General features: G+C 46.6%; 2 protein-coding genes across 4 annotated transcripts in view; one reads left to right on the top strand and one right to left on the bottom strand.

The window, feature by feature from the left end:
* The window catches only part of SDHC (succinate dehydrogenase complex subunit C), a 42772-nt gene extending 34931 nt beyond the window's left edge, over window positions 1-7841 (bottom strand). The window contains exons 1-4 of one of the 3 annotated variants that reach the window (XM_086693954.1): window positions 7786-7816; window positions 6704-6748; window positions 2185-2241; window positions 695-796 (exon numbers count right to left, since the gene is read on the bottom strand). In XM_086693954.1, the coding sequence (XP_086550080.1) occupies window positions 695-796; window positions 2185-2241; window positions 6704-6748; window positions 7786-7805 (224 nt within the window). In that variant the 5' untranslated portion in view covers window positions 7806-7816. Of the gene's footprint in view, window positions 1-694; window positions 797-2184; window positions 2242-6703; window positions 6749-7785 lie in introns of all 3 variants that reach the window. The other 2 variants (XM_025915213.2, XM_086693955.1) reach the window with 2 other exon arrangements.
* Window positions 7842-11553: 3712 nt separating this feature from the next.
* Window positions 11554-17026, top strand: MPZ (myelin protein zero). Its single transcript, XM_086693294.1, has 6 exons — window positions 11554-11691; window positions 14432-14598; window positions 14837-15050; window positions 15310-15445; window positions 15615-15672; window positions 15797-17026. Exons 1-6 carry the CDS (start codon window positions 11625-11627, stop codon window positions 15896-15898), a joined length of 744 nt encoding a protein of 247 aa, XP_086549420.1. The 5' UTR covers window positions 11554-11624; the 3' UTR covers window positions 15899-17026.
* The last annotated feature ends 1437 nt before the right edge of the window (window positions 17027-18463 follow it).

Genomic DNA, 18463 nt, shown 5'->3' with positions numbered 1-18463 from the left:
AGTGGAAGAGGCTGGCAGAAGGGAATCAGAGAAGAAATGTGACAATGGAAGTAGGGCGGAAGTGGTGGGAGGGAGAAGAATGTCACCCATCACTGCTGGTTTTAAAGATGGAGGGAGGAGGCCACAAGCCAAGGAATTCGAAGTAGCCTCTGGAAACTAGAAAAGGCAAGGAAACAGATTCTTCACTTGAGCCTCCAGAAGAGAATGCAGCCCTCCCAACACCTTAATTCTAACCCAGTGAGACCTGTCAGACTTCCGCCCCACAGAGCTGTAAGATAACAAATGTGCTGTTTTAAGCCACAAAGTTTATGATCACTTGTTACAGCAGCATAAGAGCTAACACAGGAGTAATGGGACACGATCATCTCTGCACTTGATCTTAAATCACTTGGACACGTTCACAAATTGGGAATGTGCACAACAGTATCCAGGAATTGAGTGTATTGTTTTTGCAACATCTATATAAATTTGAAATCATTTCAAAATACTGGTTTTCGACTAATAGAAATTACATTTTGACTTGCCATTTTCCAAATGGTAGTTCTTCAGGATAGATTACCCTCTAAGGCCAGAAGGCAAAAAACAGTCATCTTCTTATAAAAAAAGGCCTGAGCAAAATAATCAGGGGCGCAATGGCCCAACCTCCAGGACCTTCACCCATTACCTCTAGATTCCCTGGTTCCACAGCGCTCACCTGTAGATAGTGATATGAGGAGACAGAGGACGGTTTAAACCAGCGTTCTTATTCCAGAACCTCTCCATCTCTTCTTTGGCTGTGGTTCCCAAAGGAACAGCACTAAAATAAAACCAGAAGATGGAAGACTTTAAAATGATGAGAAATATACTTGTCTCAAGATTTTACAATAACAAAAAGTTAAAATAAAAAAAGCTAAGCTGGGCTGGATGAACCCTTTGTATAAAGAAAACATGTCTGTCCAATCCTCTTATCTTTAGGCCAAGTTTGACTCAGTTATTAACAACCTCAATCACCCAAGGAAGTCCTAGCAGAGGAAAACTCTTCTTTCCAATTCCCCACCACGCAGGTCCTGCCACAGAAGCTCTACTTCTTTGGTGCCAGGCAGCAGAGCCAGTACAATATTTCAAAATCATTTATATAAATGGATCATCCTTTCCCGAGGGCACGGGTGTGGTCTCATACAGCAGCACCACCTGCTCTCATCTGGTTTGTCAAGACTCCCTTTCACATCCTCAAAAATCAAGACCTCAGCACCTCTGAACAGTTTCTTGGGTTTCCCTTGTCAATGGGGTGGATGGAAGCTAAGTGTTGAACAGCTACGTCCAACAATTTATTACATGCCTGTATTAAATACATTCCATCCCCCTCAAGAAAATATAACCTACGCACAGATGACCCATTAATTATAAAAAAAAAAAAGAAAAAACCCAATAACTTCATAGTGGAAAAATACCTAGCAGACATTCCATTATTCAAATGATGAAAGTTAAAATCACTGACAATGGGACAAATAGCATCACATGCCCGTGATGTGAATATAACCAGGAATATAACATACTTACATATTACTCCTGCCCAAAATGGGTAACCTGACTCTAATCATAGCAAAGAATCATCCAAGCCCAACCTGAAAGGCATTCTACAAAACAACTGGCCCATATTCTTCAAAAACGTCAGTAACGGGGTGCCTTGGGTGGCTCAGTTGGTTAAGCATCTGACTTTGGCTTAGGTCATGGTATTGTAGTTCGTGAGTTCAAGCCCTGCGTCGGGCTCTGTGCTGACAGCTTGGAACCTGGAGCCTGCTTCAGATTCTGTGTCTCCCTTCTCTCTCTGCCCTTCCCCTGCTGACACTCTCTCCCTCTCTCTCTCTCTCTCTCTCTCTCAAAAATGAATAAACTTAAAAAAATTTTTTTCTTACATAAAAAATAAAAAAAATAAAATACACAGAGCTCTAAGTAAACATAGCAAATGTCTTCCAACTTTTCTGAAAGTATAAAATATTTCCCAAATTTAAAATTTAATATTCTCATCCTTCCTTCTTCTACTACCAGATGAGAAAAATAGTGACCACGATCACTAAATTTTCAGCCAACCATCTACAACTATTTTCTTCCACACATACCCCCCAAATCTAAACAACAACCCATTGCTGTTCCCGAAGGAAAAAATGTTAAGTCATAATAGCCTCCACAAATTTAGAAACTTACTTTCTGATACAGAGCTGAGGACTAAGGTGGGCACGGAGGCAATGACGGCCAACCTGTCTGCAAGATAAGAGAAGAAGGAGTCAATGGAGGGCACCTGGCTGGCTCAGTCAGTGGAGCATGTGACCCTTGATCTTGGGGTTGTAAGTTCAAGTCCAATGTTGGGTGTAGAGATTGCTTAAAAATAAAATCTTAAAAAGAAAAGAGAGAGAGAATAAAGAGCAACACACATTTTGAGATCAATTTCAGTTTATCAAGTTCTCTATTTTTGTACCATATTAGACTTAGGAGTGAAAGGAAAAATTAAGAATAAGATGAAAACAATGACAGTATCACTGTCCTTGAAATGATTTTTTAGTTGGAAAGCTACAACTTTAAATAACTTGAGAATAATCACAAATACAACCTACAAATGCAAAATAAAGTTTTAGCCCAACACAAATAATACAAGGTAAAAGAATAATGAGCGTTGGTAACGTTCAACAGAGAAATATAGAATGTGATTTATTTCTAAGTGAGGTTTTAAAGGAGGTCATGGTTAAAAGATAGGGGTTGGGGCGCCTGGGTGGCTCAGGTGGTGGAGCATCCAACTTCATCTCAGGTCATGATCTCGCAGTTTGTGAGTTTGGGCCCGCCTCAGGCTCACTGCTGTCAGCGCACAAAGTCGGCTCCGGATCCTCTGTCTCCCTCGTTCTCTGTCCCTCTCCCACTCACTCTCTCTCCCAAAAATAAAAATTAAATGTTAAAAAAAATTTTTAGAGAAAAAAAAGAGATTGGGGTAAAGAAGAACAAGAATACAGCTCAGTTAACTGCTGCAAAGGGAGGAACTAAGAAGACTGAAGAATAAGGGGTTTGTAGAAAGAGGGTCTTAAACATTAAGCTGTCATTTTAGGAACTACCATCAAGTTCCCGACAACACAGATGAATTTCAAGTCAAAAAGTCTGTAATAGGGGCGCCCGGGTGGCTCAGTTAAGCACCTGACTCTTCATCTCAACTCAGGTCTTGATCTCAGGGTCCTGAGTTCAAACACTGCATTCATAGAGTCTACTTAAAAAAAAAAAAAAAAAAAAAAAAGTCTCTAATAGTGCAAAAAGTATGGGAACGCAAAGATTTCATGGACCACGTGAAGAGTTGCACCAAGAGGATACACAAGTTTTCTACTAAAAAGTTGCTGTTTTTGAAATGCATCAAAACAGTACCAGAACTGCTCCTCAAGCCTAAAACTAAGATGTGCCTGGGCATTCTATGTAAAGAGAGTTTAACTGATCCAGAGAGCACACACGAACTGAAAAATACGACCACTAGGCCCCTCTATTCACATTATCATATCAAATCTTTCCAGAAGTATTTAAGAAAGGTATCAGAGTGAAGCACTGGGATTAAAATGAAAAATATGTTGCTTCCACAAAAGTTTACTGTATATCCCCTATGTGCAAGGCATCGTGGGGAAATAAAATCGCACTGAGGTCCGATGACCTTGTAAAAAAGCTCACAGTGTCCATCACACCATCGATATTAGAGGCACAAACGTTTCAAAATCCCTCTGCTTTACACTAGGACAGTGGAAGGGTACGCTATTTGAAGGTAAAATAATCCAGCCAACACTTCCTTCAGCTCCTCTCTCTCTCCAGCCCTGGAGACAAGAGGTGAATGCAGACATTGTGTACCCCAGGCTCCCAGAAGGAAGTGGGAACAAATCTCTTTAATCAATTGAAGTAATTGTGGTTCTGAAGTTCGCAGGACATGCATTCCGCACACCAGGCTAGGTCCAGTCACTCGGCTGCCCAGCAAGAGTTTGCAGATGTGGGCTGGAATCTACAGCACTCTGTCTAATGCTATTGTTTCCCAGACAAATACCAACGTAAGCTTTCCACAAGGCCCTCACAGAAACTAGGTGCACAAAGTCCACAGCCTTATTTGAAACAGGACCAAAGTAGGTATCGATCCTTGCCTTTTGTGGGAAACCAGGAACTCTGGCAAGTTCCACCAAGGAAGTGGGAAACCAGGAACTCTGGCAAGTTCCACCAAGGAACTTGGTGTTCTATGTTATGGCCAAAAAGTAACCGTACTTTGTTTTCTTTTTAATGAACAGCCAGAACTTACCATTCTAGTTAGCACTGTCCCTTTCTAAATGCATTATACATGTGTACCCAAAAAATGTAATCGCTGTTCAAATCATTTGTGAAACTCTTCTCTGGACTGGGGTGACAACAGCGACACAGGAAGAATATTAAAGTAAAAACTGGAATTCCGATTCTGCATAAATCATGTAACTTTAGGGGACCACTGAGCTTCACCTTCTTTATTTGTAAAATGGGACTGAAAAGACCTACCTAATAGGTTGCTGGGAGGATTACGTAAGAAAATGGCCAGAAAATCATTCTCCAAACTGCAATTCGGCCCACATGTATAAGATACGACCAGTATTTCACTGGTTTCCCCCACGGTCTTTAGAATTCACATCACATTCTTTTTAAAACCATCAGTGGTGATAAAAATTATTCATCTGCTGAAAATGGATTTGACTTTTGGGGGGAAAAAAAGTTATTCAAAGCCAAGTCTACGGGATCAAACTAAATAAAACCATTTTTGGTCCAAAACAAGATGCGACTACAATATAATGAGTTTCTCTTATATGACCTCTAAACTTGATCTGATGATATGCCAAAAAGTTTCAGAAATATCTGGGGGAAGAGCAACACTAAAATAGACGTATAACCTCGAAGAACAGGATGAAGAGAAATCACTTAAAGACAAAAATTCTGATTCATGACTGTTAGCCCCCACCCACTCCCAAACGACAACAGAAGTCATCCTTGATTTTTTTTTTCTCTCACCCCCATATATACGTGAGGCATCACCCAGTCCTATCAATGCTATCCAGGACTTCAGTCCATTGTTTTAGTCCTTATCCTCTCCATTTCTCACAAAGAGAACTGTAAGAGGAGCTCCTGAACTGATCTCCCTACCATCAGTCGCTTCCCAATCATTCAATATTTACCAAAGCTAACTTACTGAAAAATAAAGCTGATTTCATTGGTCTTCTGCCCAAAGTCTTTTAACAGTTCCCCGTTGCTTGTAGTGTAAGGTCCACACCGTAGCCAAACAAGGCCCCTCTCAACACGGCCCACTCCAACTCTCTGGACCCATTCTCCTCCAACTTCCCGTCAGCCCCTTATATGTCTGCCACACTGAGTACTGCACTACACCCAGACAGAGCAAGCCCTCTTAGGACTACATGCCCTCGCTCACGCTCTTCTCTGATTGGAACCTCCCTCACAGTCTGATTAAACTCATCCTTGAAAACCCAACAACTCCTGGATGGCAACTTCAGTTTCTTTCGCCTTACTTGCTGCCCCTGCCATGCCTCACACCGCTTCTTCATATCTCTATAGCAACACATATTATGGTGCTTAATAATTAATCTATTTATCGCCTCTACTAGACTTTGAGCTCCTCAAGGATAAGACTGGAATGCTCTGTGTCTATAACACTTATGAAAATGTCTGACACATAGAAAAGGCTCAAAAAATAAAAAGGTTTGTAAATGAGGTATGCTTATTTTAAGAAGCAGTCTTATATATTTAAAGTTAAGCCTTATTTTTAGAGGTGTTTCACAGGTAGTATTTTATATGATGAGCAACGTGCACATAGTTAACAACTCTTGGCGACTTTGTGCCTAAGCGGCATGAACTTTATTAGACAGAAGCCTAGCTGTTCTTTGCTTAGTTCTCCATCTCCGTCTTGGCTTTGGCAAACCATTCCTTGACTAAATGCCAATGGCGTTGCATTACTCAGCTGGTTATTCATTCCGGGCTAGTCTGTGAACTGTTTAGGGAATATACAAAATATAGGGCACTATTTTAAAGCCATGATGTATGATACTTTGAAAACTAATCATTTTTAGTTAGCCAATTAGCCAACATTAAAAATGTTTAGCCAATACTTCTTTTAAGTGGGCCCAAGTTATTACTATTTTCATTCACAAATGAGGATTGATGACCTTGACTTCTCCAAAATAAATGGAACTAGTGACACTAGAACTAGAATCTAGCTCCTAGGATTTCTTAGAAGATATTTTTCTTTGAGGCTAAGTTAGCACGTTATAAACAGTTCCAAATCCCTCTAGTGAAATGGAATTAGACTCGGAATTTCAATCAGAAAAAGAAATTGTTGTTGTTTTTTTAATTCCCTATGCCCCCTCCTAAGAAATCCCTTGTGAAAAAAGAAGAGAGAGGCGCCCTTCCCATGAGCTTCAGATTAATACTAATGAAAAAGAAGTCTATTTCTTGGCATTGAATCCTGGTGGTGACAGTCGTACACATCTCAAAATGATACTGTCTGGACATATTTACTGAGTATGATAATTGTCACCTTCCAAACAATAATCCTGAAACTCCTAAAACGAACTGTTTAGAACCAACATGATCATTTCAAGCTACACATGAATTCTACCAAAAGGCCCCGACATCCACCAAAATACATCAAGGATTCAAAATCATTCAGTTACGGTAAAACTACCTGGAATAAAGAGTGCAGTTCTGGCAAGACTGGGGCTGGCAACACCTTAGGAAAAAAAGATACATTTGGAAATGAGAGGGAAGGAGGAAAATGATGGATTAAGATAACCCACTCCTGATCTCAACTACGAAAGGAATCGTTCTGTCACAGAGAAAAACTAAAGTCCCTCTATTTTTATACTGGGTGTACTGCTGTGGAAAGAGAAATAAGGCATTTGGGGAAATCAGGAATTAAATCTCAACGACATTAAAACTAACTTTCCATAACAAATAGTTTCCAAAAATAGGCCTGGCACGAAACTATGCTGGGATTTGTACCGGGAGTGTCTAAAGTCACTCGAGTTGCCCGTCTAGAAAGGCTCTGAGTGGAGAATGAGGTCTAGACAGTGGACAGGACAGAACAGAAGAAAACCTAGGATACTTCTCCGGGCGGCGAATGACCTTGTATAAAAAAACTGAGACATCCACTCCCTACCCCACAGAGAAAGATAAATTGAAACTGAATTCCCTGGGCTGCTTTAGGACAGTAGAGCGACCGCTATGGGCGCTATTTCTAATTGCCGGCGCGGTAGGGATCCAGGACTCCTGTCCCCTCCCCCAGGGGCCCGTTAGGAACTCAGTGGCCACTCGTTGCCAGCAACGAGTGTCTGCAGGAGTTCGAAGCAAAAGCGAAGTACACCAAGATCTCTCTTCCCGAGGCCCGAATAAGAGCTCGAAGTCGTACGACCGACGGTCCGCTGACCTCGAAGTCCTAACTATTTGCTCTCTCGGAGCGTGGCTCTGGGTGCAGCCCCGAACGCAACCTGGGGGGGAAAGTATTGAAGCTGGGGGAAGGAGAAGGGGCGACAGCCGCGCGACTCCTCGGTAGGGAGTTCAGGAGGAGATAACGGGCCCGTGACCCCGGGGACCGGAGCGGCTGGGGGGAAGGGAAGGGGCCCTAGGACGCCAGGGCGCGCGACCCGCGCACCCACGGGCCCTTCCCCCGCCCCGGGACGGTGCAAACAGTCGTGAGCAAGACAGGAGGGGCAGCGCAGGCCTCCCCAAGGCCGCGGACACAGACTCCCAGCCCCGGGCTAAAGTCACCTCAACAGGAGCGCAGCCATCTTGAGTTCCGGCCTGGACGGAAGTGACGCACAACGTCTCCGCCACGGGGGGGGCGGGGCTATGTCACGTGACGCCTCCGGCTCTTTAAAAGGCTCGCAGGCGGTCCGCCTCAGAGTTGTTCACGCTTGATTTTTTCTGGTTTTGTGTGTCTGCATGGCTTCCCTCGGCTGGCTTCTGCTAGAATTTGCCAGGGGGTCGGCAGAAATGGCGCTGACTCAGACTCTGCGGTCTGCGTTTTCACCTGTGAACATATTCATTTTGCTTCGCACCACTGAACTTCTGACTTGCCCTGATTCTTCACCAGGGACTCCAGAATAGTTTCGCTCTCCCTCTTTCCCAGGTAGGCCGGCCGAGGCTCCCAGGGAAACGGGCTCCATCCGTTCTGACGGGAAGCTCCACAACAGAGTACAGAGAACACGAGTTGAGGCCCAAGTTGAGGAAGCCTCGTGAGAACTACGTAGACCACCATCCCAAGGCCTGGGAGCCTCGTCTAACCACCTGGATCAGCTCTGTGCCCACAATTCCTGGGCTTGAGCTGCCGCCTGAGCTGGACGCCCACTAGCCAACTACAACACTCCTTTGTTCCTTGTTTCAAGACTGTGTGGGTGACGCCCACAGCCAGAAGAACCTGGAGTGGGGGAGAACTCGCTTTGATTTATACACACACACACACACATGGTTTTGAGGAACCCAAGCTCTGCAATCAATTGCAGAGCATTTGTGACTTAAGGAAGAAAAAGGGAGACAGGAATAGAAAATTGAAAAAGTTCTTGAGTCTTTTTGCGGGCGAGGACGGGGCAGAGAGAAGTGAAGCAGACAGCCTAGAGCAACTCCCATTCTACAATAAAATATTCAGCTAACATTACTATTCAGATCTCATTTATATTTAGCACTCCTGCACTTTCAGGATTTAAATAGCACACATTCACTTATCTCTGCATCAAATGAAAATCCTGTTGTGCATTTCTATAATACTTGACAAAGAAAGCACTTTTATAGACTTTTGGACTGTTAAGAGACCTTAGCGGCTCTCTAACTTTAGTTTCTATTCAGTGCAGGGGTCTCCTGTACAACATTGATGGCCACTCATCTTCAACACTAACACATTCGGTAAAGGTTACCTCAAAACACAAGTTTGTTTTTTTTTTTTGTTTGTTTTTTTTTTTTAGTAAACTGCTTAATCATTAGAAAGTTGTTACATTCAAATAAAGTTTTCTGGGGAGCCTGGCTGGATTAGTCAGTGTAGCATATGACCCTTGATCTCAGGGTTGTGATTTCGAGCCCCACATGGGTGTAGCGATTACTTACAAGTAAAATCTTTAAAAAAATAAAATACAGTTTTCTGCTATTGAACTTCCAGTCATTGGGGGTGCCCGAGTAGCTCAGTCAGTTAAGCGTCCTACCCTTGATTTTGGCTCAGGTAGTGATCTCACAGTTCATGGGTTTGAGCCCAGGATTGGACTCTGCACTGACAGCACAGGAACCTGTTTGGGATTCTCTCTCTACCCCTCCTCTACTCACTCATGTGTGCACACATAATAACAATAAATAATAATTAATTATATATATAATGAATTTATTTAAAGAGCTAAGTACAAGAGGCATATACATATATGCCTATATATATATATATATAAACTTTTTGTAGAGGATGTGAAAGTGCTTCAGGGGATTCAAAAACACAAACGTAATTGTCCTCAAGCAGCTTATGCCTTAGCAGGATCAGTAAGTAAATACAACAAAGAAATTAGCAACCCCGTGAAAGAGGTATAGGCAAAAGGAGTGGATGAAAGCAGAAAGCGGGTCATTTGCAGCTGGGGAGACGTGGTTGGGGAGGTGTAATTGACTACAACATCCCATGAACATTTACTGACAATTTTGCCTGTGGAGTTTATGATCAAGTCCCACATTTAGAGTTCCACAGTTCAAATCCAATACTAATCATGGAACCCTCCATCTCCTGTGTAAGGAGATGACCGGTGGGTACCAGGAGCCTGTGGCTTTACAGGTGAACCTGCGGTGGTCCCAATCGCAGGAAAACAGTGGCCTCTTCCCTCAAATTAACCCTGTAGGGCTCACAACTGATTGAAATTAATTACACTGAAATTCAAACAAGATATTAAGTCAAGCCCCTTATCACCAGGGTTTATCTTTTTTTTTTTTTTCAACGTCTATTTATTTTTGGGACAGAGAGAGACAGAGCATGAACGGGGGAGGAGCAGAGAGAGAGGGAGACACAGAATCGGAAACAGGCTCCAGGCTCTGAGCCATCAGCCCAGAGCCCGATGCGGGGCTCGAACCCATGGACCGCGAGATCGTGACCTGGCTGAAGTCGGACGCTTAACCAACTGCGCCACCCAGGCGCCCCAGGAAATTCTTATGATGAACCAATGAAGCCCACCCTCTTTCATTTGCTGTTTAATGCCTTTCACCAATTGGCTTCAACTTTCCTGTACAGACTTGTTTCCTATGATGCCCCTCATGTTCCCCTAAATCAAGTCAAAGTGGAGGCCACAAGATCTGCCTTGAGTATCCTCAATACTTCAGAAACCTACACACACACACACACATACACACACACACACACACACACACACACACACACTCACACATTTTCTTCTTTGTTTTTGCTTTTGCTATATCTGCCTCGATACCTTCACTACCCATTCCTTTTCTTCAAAATGGCACACATCCTTCAAAGTGGGTCCATATCTAAAGTTGCCTTCTAGACACAACTCCCCTGCCTCTGAACTTCATTTATTAAATGGTTTATTCTTGTTTTTAACCCTCCGTTACTAACTTAATCTCCCGGATGTTTGTGAACTACTGCGCATGTTCAAGCAGATCTGGTTGTGCCCTCCTTGGTATACTAAGCACTTGGTTCATCACTCTGCTATGGCAAGCATGATGGTTGATCATGTTGGGTATTGATGGATTTGTCCTTTGATCCTCCCCTCTCTTCCCCCCCCCCCCCCCCGCCAACTAGATTTTAAACTCCTTCAAGGAGAAACTTAATTTTTATTCCTCTTTCTGTTACCCACAAACCCATACTTTACATATAGCTGGCATCCAATACAATTTTGTTGCCTTGTCCTAAATCGCAATGGACTTAAACTGCAGCATGAGGCATTGAAAGATTCCCTGACAAAGAGGGAAAGCTCAGGGAAATTATTTCCTGGATATTTTCCAGTGGAGAAAGCTTCTATCAGGGAAGAATCACCCAGGATGCAGGGAGATAGGGGGTGGGGGGAAGGACTCCCAAATGACCTGGTCATCTCAAGAAGCCTATAATGCAACCAACAGTCATCGAAAAAAATTAAAAATTAAAATTAAAAAAAGACAAGGGATATCCCATTTTCAGAGTTCTCTGGGGGAGCCATTCTCTGGGAAGGAGGCTGTAGAGAAATTCCCTCTCATGGCCTAAGGATTCAGGTTCCCCTGCCCATCTATCCCTCGGAGAAGTGTGTTTATGTCCCTTTTTCTGTCCCTCTCCCTCACCTCCCCCCCCCCCAGGCATTCCAGCCTAGGGCAGGGGGAGGCCATCAGACACAAAGCCCTCTGTGTATGGGGTGGTATGTGTCCCCCCCACCCCTCCACCGAGAGGACACAATGCCCCTTCTGCTCCCTGTATTCTTCCCCCCTCCCCACCACCTCTCAACTGCACATGCCAGGCTGCAATTGGTTACTGGCTCAGGACAGCCCCCTCATACTGGGGCCCCAGGGGATTTTAAGCGGATTCCAGGAACCCCCCGCTCAGTTCCTTGTCCCCCACTCTCCCATCCCCACAGACGCTCCGAGCCCTTGCCCCTGCCCCAGCTATGGCTCCGGGGGCTCCCTCGTCCAGCCCCAGTCCTATCCTGGCTGCGCTGCTCTTCTCCTCTTTGGGTAAGTGGAGCCACCCCAGTCTGGGAGCCCTGGAGCTCAGCTTGCCTCTCAGCAACCTTCTCCCTGCCTTCACTGCATGCCCCACCGCCACCAAAGAGTGAGCAGGAGCAGGAAGGTGATATTATAGTCGGAGAAAAAATATATATAGCTTAGAGGGAGACAGTAAAGGTATTCTGTGAAGGGAGAAGGTAAAAGAGCGTAGAGAGCTTCCCTGAGGTGGACCTGACTGGACCCAGGTTGGAAGGTAGTAACATGCCCCCAAAGCCATGCTGAGCACCTGGTGGGAAGCAGTGTTATGGTGTGGTAAGGAACAGGACAGACACCTGGGTCGGGTACCTAATCATTCCCTAGCAGTGCCTGAGGTACTTAACCTTAGTTCCCCTGAATAGGAAGGTCGGGGAATGTGATCTAAGGAAGGAGCCCAAGGTCTGTGGTCGCAACTCCTCGAATCCTTTGTCTCTTGGTGCCTCAGTTTCTCTCTGCGGATCCATTGTCTATTATGCAGGCAAAAGGAGTAGGAGGGAGGTTCTATGAGATTCTAAGATCTTGTCCATCTAAAGCAGTCTTCCTTTATAAGGTGACCAAACCCTTTCTCACCCCATGGCTGATGTTGGGTGGGCAAGTGAAAGTCAAAAGTAGGGATATTTGAATGGACAGTTCCCTTCTCCAAACGGCCCCAAAGCCTAACACAATAGATGAGTAGTAGGCAAATTGGGGGTCGGGGAGAACTGCTCAGAATGTCAGCTCTTTGAGTCCTAACCCCGGAATCCAGACCCTTCTGGGCGCTGTGCTGGACTAGTCTGGGACACCCAGAGAAAATGTTAAAGACAAGGAGTTGGAGAAGGTCATAGTGAGGGCAATGGGGAGAAGGAGTGTTGGAGAATAAGGAAGAGGGTTCTGTTCTAGCACCTGTCCCTCTCATAGTACCATTGAGCAGGGCTGAAGGGCAGTGGTTGATGTTAGAACAGGAGGAATAGAAGGTAGATCCAATGAATAACCTTCGTTGTTGCATTTGGGATTCCCAAGAGACCTCTAAGGAGAAGCGGGTCACTGATCTTGCATGCTGAGGTGGGAGATTTGAGACTATGGAGCAGGAGTGGGGGGTGGTTATGGGGTCTGGGGATGGCAGGAGCCCCCAACATTGGTCAGACAATGGGTCTCTGTTTGTTTGGGTGCTTCCTCCCCCTCCCATAGAACAAAAGGGTCTACAGTTGCCCCCACCCCGGGCCAGCCCACACACATAATCTCCCTGGAATGGCCTTCCTTGTGTGGGTGAGTCTTGGGAGTGGCACTGGGCCAGCACGGCCAAGAGGAGGGTGACAAGGGTCAAGCCACAGAGGGCTCACATGCAAAGTCATCTGAACTCTGAGCTTGAGATCTTCCTCTGTACCCAACTTCCCCTGAGAAGCTCCCTGACCTCCCAGTCGACAGCAAAGCTGTATGGCAACCAGGGATTCAACAGCGAGGACAGTTGGGCCAGGAAAAAACAGTCTTAATTATCTTCATTGTTTTTTTCTGTGAGAAATTTGAATGTGTGATGCTGTGAAATACTACGCAGCTGGCAAAAATAAGATTGATCTCTATGAATCAACATGGGAAGTTCCCTCAGACACATAGGCATATTATACATCCTCTTAAGCGAAAAAAGCCAAGTACAATATAATGCAATGTATCTCAAAAAGGAAAGAAAAGCTCCATAAGACAAAACTATTTCATGTTTTGAGTTTGTCGGGTTTACACTGCACTTGATACATAGAAAGCGGTTACTTACTAAACTGATTGACAGTGGTCATATTTGGGAGGGGACTACAGGAAAAGCATTTGTTGGGGGAGGCGTCAAGAAAGACTTCAGCGGGGCGCCTGGGTGGCTCAGTCGGTTGAGCGTCTGACTTTGGCTCAGGTCATGATCTCGCCGTCTGTGAGTTCAAGCCCCGCGTCGGGCTCTGTGCTGACAGCTCAGAGCCTGGAGCCTGCTTCTGATTCTGTGTCTCCCTCTCTCTCTGCCCCTCCCTGACTCATGCTCTCTCTCTGTCTCAGAAATAAATAAGCATTAAAAAAAAATTTTTTTTTTAAAGAAAGACTTTAGCTTTATCTCTATTTGAACGGTTTCTAAAAAAGAATGCAATATGTATTACCATATAACTTATAAATTAAAATTTTTTTAAGCCTGCATCTTAGGGGTACTTTAAGAGTTAAATACTGGGGCGCCTGGGTGGCGCAGTCGGTTGGGCGTCCGACTTCGGCCAGGTCACGATCTCGCGGTCCGGGAGTTCGAGCCCCGCGTCAGGCTCTGGGCTGATGGCTCAGAGCCTGGAGCCTGTTTCCCATTCTGTGTCTCCCTCTCTCTGCCCCTCCCCCGTTCATGCTCTGTCTCTCTCTGTCCCAAAAATAAATAAACGTTGAAAAAAAAAAATGAAAAAAAAAAAAAAAAAAAAAGAGTTAAATACTGACCCGAAGGGAAAGGGAGACTTGGAGACAGAATCCACCTTCTGGAAGTCCTCAAGGGAGTTCTGTTACTGCTGATTTCATTTCCTCTTATGAACACACTGAACTTGAACCCAATGCAGCGTTTCTGCCTAACTCTTGAGCTGGCCCAGAGAAATCCGGGCTTGACAGTGGATCATTTCTGCCCCAGCTTTGCTATGGTCTCTACTCAGCCCTTGGCTTCCTATTGGTCTCACTTCCCCTGGATCCCTTAGCGGGTCCCGGGCGCCCATCTGACTCCCCTCTCTGCTTGCAGTGCTCCCCCTGGCCCAGGCCATTGTGGTTTACACGGACAAGGAGGTCCATGGCGCTGTGGGCTCCAAGGTGACCTTGCACTGCTCATTCTGGTCCAGCGAGTGGATCTCAGATGACATCTCCTTTACCTGGCGCTACCAGCCCGAAGGGGGCCGCGATGCTATCTCGGTGAGTGCCTGGGGGCGTCCTGGGATTGGATAACCAAACGGTGCTCTGAAGAACAACAGAAAAGAGCACTTGGGCAACCGAGGGGACATCCTTTGAGCCCTAACCCTAACTGTGGCAAGGTAAGTAGCCATCTGACTAGGGCCTCTCTACACTGTCTCCCCCACCCCCAACTACCCTCTCCAGCCCAGGAGCCCTTACCCTGAGGCTAGACCCACATACTTCCCCTCATTCCTCATAGATCTTCCACTATGCCAAGGGACAACCCTACATTGACGAGGTGGGGACCTTCAAAGAGCGCATCCAGTGGGTAGGGGACCCTCACTGGAAGGATGGCTCTATTGTCATACACAACCTGGACTACAGTGACAACGGCACTTTCACCTGTGACGTCAAAAACCCACCAGACATAGTGGGCAAGACTTCTCAGGTCACACTCTATGTCTTTGAAAAAGGTGTGAGAGGAGATGGCCCAGGGGGTCTAGCAGTACAGGGAGGAATGGGGGCGGGGGGGGGGGGGTTGTGGGGGGGAGGGAAGGGCTGGGGGAAGAGGCAAAATACCTGGGCTAATGCCCTTCAGGCTCTGGGAGGGCGGGCAGAAGACAGCCGTGGCTGAGCGCTGTACCTGTGAAACAGCAGGGAATGGGTGTGGGGCTAGGAACCGAAGGTGCGTGGCCCCGCTCACCCCTTTACTTGTTTTCCCCCCCCTCCTAGTGCCTACGAGGTACGGGGTGGTGCTGGGAGCCGTGATCGGGGGTGTCTTGGGGGTGGTGCTGTTGCTGCTGCTGCTTTTCTATGTGACCCGATACTGCTGGCTACGCAGACAGGCGGCCCTGCAGAGGAGGCTCAGGTAAGGGGAGCCTGGCGACCCTCCCTTTAACCCCACTGTTCCCCATCGGGGCAGAAACTTCTTGGGGGGCGGGGGGGGAGCGGCAAAGGGAGGAGGAAGCTATAGCTGCTCTCCAGGGGGGGCCCGGGCCTGGAGCGGGGCAGACCCACAGCGCTGCCTTTCCCTGCAGCGCCATGGAGAAGGGGAAATTGCACAAGGCTGCGAAGGACTCGAAGCGCGGCCGGCAGGTCAGTGGAACTCGGGGCCTGGACAAGGCGCGGAGCTACCTGGCAGCAGTAAGGGATGGGCTGGGACCAGGGTGGGGCTGGGCCCCCCCAGAAGGGTGACTGAGGTGTGACCCCCTCCCTGCAGACGCCAGCGCTGTATGCCATGCTGGACCACAGCAGAAGCACCAAAGCTGCCAGTGAAAAGAAGGCCAAGGGGCTGGGGGAGTCTCGCAAGGATAAGAAATAGCGGTTAGCGGGCCGGGCGGGGGGTCGGGGGTCAGGGCGGGAGCCCACCAAAGGCTCTCAGGTGGTGGTCATAGAGATGGAACTGCGGAAGGATGAGCAGAGCTCGGAGCTCCGGCCTGCGGTCAAGTCCCCCAGCAGAACCAGCCTCAAGAACGCCCTCAAGAACATGATGGGTCTGGACTCCGACAAGTGACCACCCCCCTGGGCCCTCCCAGAGCAGGGGGACCTAGGCTCCTCTTCTTCCCCCCGTCTAGGTGCTTTCCTCCTTAACTCCCCAGCCCTGCCCCGCCCTCAGCACCCTTTGAGATGTAAGTTTCATTCCAAAGTTCACGCCCCAGGCCCCTCCCATCTCCCCCCACCTGCACCCCCGGCTTTCTGGGAACCCGGGGGCCTCACCCTCCCCTTCACCGGCCCCAAGGACTGTGTGTTTGGTGCCTGTCCCTCTGGCACCGAGAAGAAAGGGACCTTGATACCCCGTGCCTCAGCTCCAGGCCACCTGGCGTTCCCATCCCTTGGGGCACCCAGCCTGTCCCTCCTTCTTTTCTTTCTGACCCTCCCTCCCCTTCATCAGGTGGCCCAGCTCCATATTCTGTCCTCCCGGCTAACACCCAGAACATCCAGATCAGACTCTCCTTCAGGGTTTACTTAGGTTGTTAGTTATTTTTTATTTTTTAATCCAGTCTTGTTTGTTTGTTTACCGGCGCCCTCCCCCCATGACTGAGTACCAATGACGTCATGTGGTTTTTGCATTTCCCCATCCCCCCTCCCCATTAAATCCTTCATGGAGAGCTAGCCCAAGCAGAGGGGCCCCTGGTCCTCAATCCTCAGCTACAGGACTGGTGCCCCTGACCACTTTAGGGCACTGTTCTGGGACTTGAGGTCATGGGGAAGGAGAGACAGAGAGAGGCAAAGAATCCTCACAGGTCAGGGCATTGAGGACGGGGCAAATAAGCCTTAAGAAAGGGCTTTAAACAACCAAACAGAAAGGAAAAATAAACGGGAAATGGGGGGGAGGGGAAGGCTGCACTCCCAGCCACAGGGGACTCTTAGGATTTTTCTACATTCTGTATATTTCTTCTCAAACTCCCAAATGTCCTTAAATGTTTAATAAACACTGACATTTCCAGAAGTGCTGCCTCCATCTCCAACTTCCTCATTCTCCTGGGAATATCCCTGCCCCCTATTCCATCCCCAGCCCCCTACGTTCCCCCATCCTTCCCCTCTCCCAGTCCTCTTCCTCATCACCTGGTTTCGGTTGTTAAGAATTTGGCTTTATGTTACGGACCTTCCATACTACAGTGGAAAGAACTCTGAAAAAGGCTCACAAGACGCCTTCAGCAAATATCCAGTGAGTTTATCCTATGTGCTGAACTGTGTATCAGCCTCTGTGTTTACATGGGTTAGAACACAGACTCCCTCTTTACCAAGATCTGAGTTTTTAAAATATGCCCGCCCATCTGTGTGGCCCATGGCTGGTTATTTGACTTTTCTGTTTCTGCCTTTGTAAATTGAGATGATACCTGCCCTGCTTAATTTTTTTGAGAAGCAAATGAGATCCTGTATATGGAAACCTTTGTAAACCATAAATGGATATGCAACTAAGATATTAAGGATCAGTCTTTTAAAGATGTTTCTACAAGGGCGCCTGGGTGACTCAGTTGGTCGAGTGTCCGGCTCTTGATTTCCGCTCAGGTCATGATCCCAAGGTCATGGGATTGAGCCCCACAGCAGGCTCCTCACTGACCATGGAACCTGCTTGGAATTCTCTCTTTCTCTCTCTTTCTCTCTCTCCCTCTCCCCCCCCTCCCCCTCCCCACTGTCTCCTTCTCTAAAAAGATTGCTTGAAGATATTTCTACATCTTGCCTAAAGGATTACACTTTACAAATTAGCATAAATCCCATTCCCCCTACCAACACAGGCATGTGTAACTTTAGTTGGTGCGCCATTTTAGCTATGCTATTAATACCTCATTATCTAGTTTGTTGGTATGCTAACGTAGGTACACCATTAATGGCCTGGGATACTAAGATGATTGTGGAAAGATATATATAAAATTTTCCTGGGGGGGGGGTCACTGATGGCAAAAAAAACCCCAAGACTCCTGCAAGTTATTTCTTCACCTTATTAAGAGGTTAAAGATAAGATTTTTTAACACCGGCTTTGCCCAAATCCAGAGTGCTTTCATTTATTTCAAGCCATGTCTTCTGCTTTTTTACTTTTTTATTAAAAAATTTTTTTTTTTATTTTAGAGAGACAGTGTGCACAAGTGGGGGTGGAGAGGAGCAGAGTGAGAGAGAGAGAGAGAGAGAGAGAGAGAGAGAGAGAATCTTAAGCAGGCTTCATGCTCAGCCCAGAGCCCCCAACACAGGGCTAGATCCCATAACTCTGGATCAAGACCTGAGCCCGAAATCAAGAGTCGGACGCGCAACTAACTGAGCCACCCAGGCAGCCCGGTCTTCTACTTTTTTATAAAGAAAAATTAACCCAAATTCATTTTGATACAAAAGCTAATAGATTTCATTGGATAAATGCAAATCAAAACTACAATGAGATAAACCACTTCAC

Source organism: Puma concolor, chromosome E4 (assembly GCF_028749965.1).
Source record: "Puma concolor isolate L17-30 chromosome E4, mPumCon1.1.hap2, whole genome shotgun sequence".
In the NCBI taxonomy this organism is placed as follows: Eukaryota; Metazoa; Chordata; class Mammalia; order Carnivora; family Felidae; genus Puma; species Puma concolor.
Note: the sequence above shows the minus strand (reverse complement) of the source record. Positions and strands in the feature narration are given on the sequence as shown.

What these genes read in the sequence shown, in the direction of transcription:
- MPZ (XM_086693294.1), top strand. Translation starts at nt 11,625, where the DNA reads ATGGCTCCGGGGGCTCCCTCGTCCAGCCCCAGTCCTATCCTGGCTGCG. An exon ending in GCCCTGCAGAGGAGGCTCAG is followed by an intron (nt 15,446 to 15,614) that starts GTAAGGGGAGCC and finishes CTTTCCCTGCAG; the next exon opens with CGCCATGGAGAAGGGGAAAT. An exon ending in ACTCGAAGCGCGGCCGGCAG is followed by an intron (nt 15,673 to 15,796) that starts GTCAGTGGAACT and finishes CCCTCCCTGCAG; the next exon opens with ACGCCAGCGCTGTATGCCAT.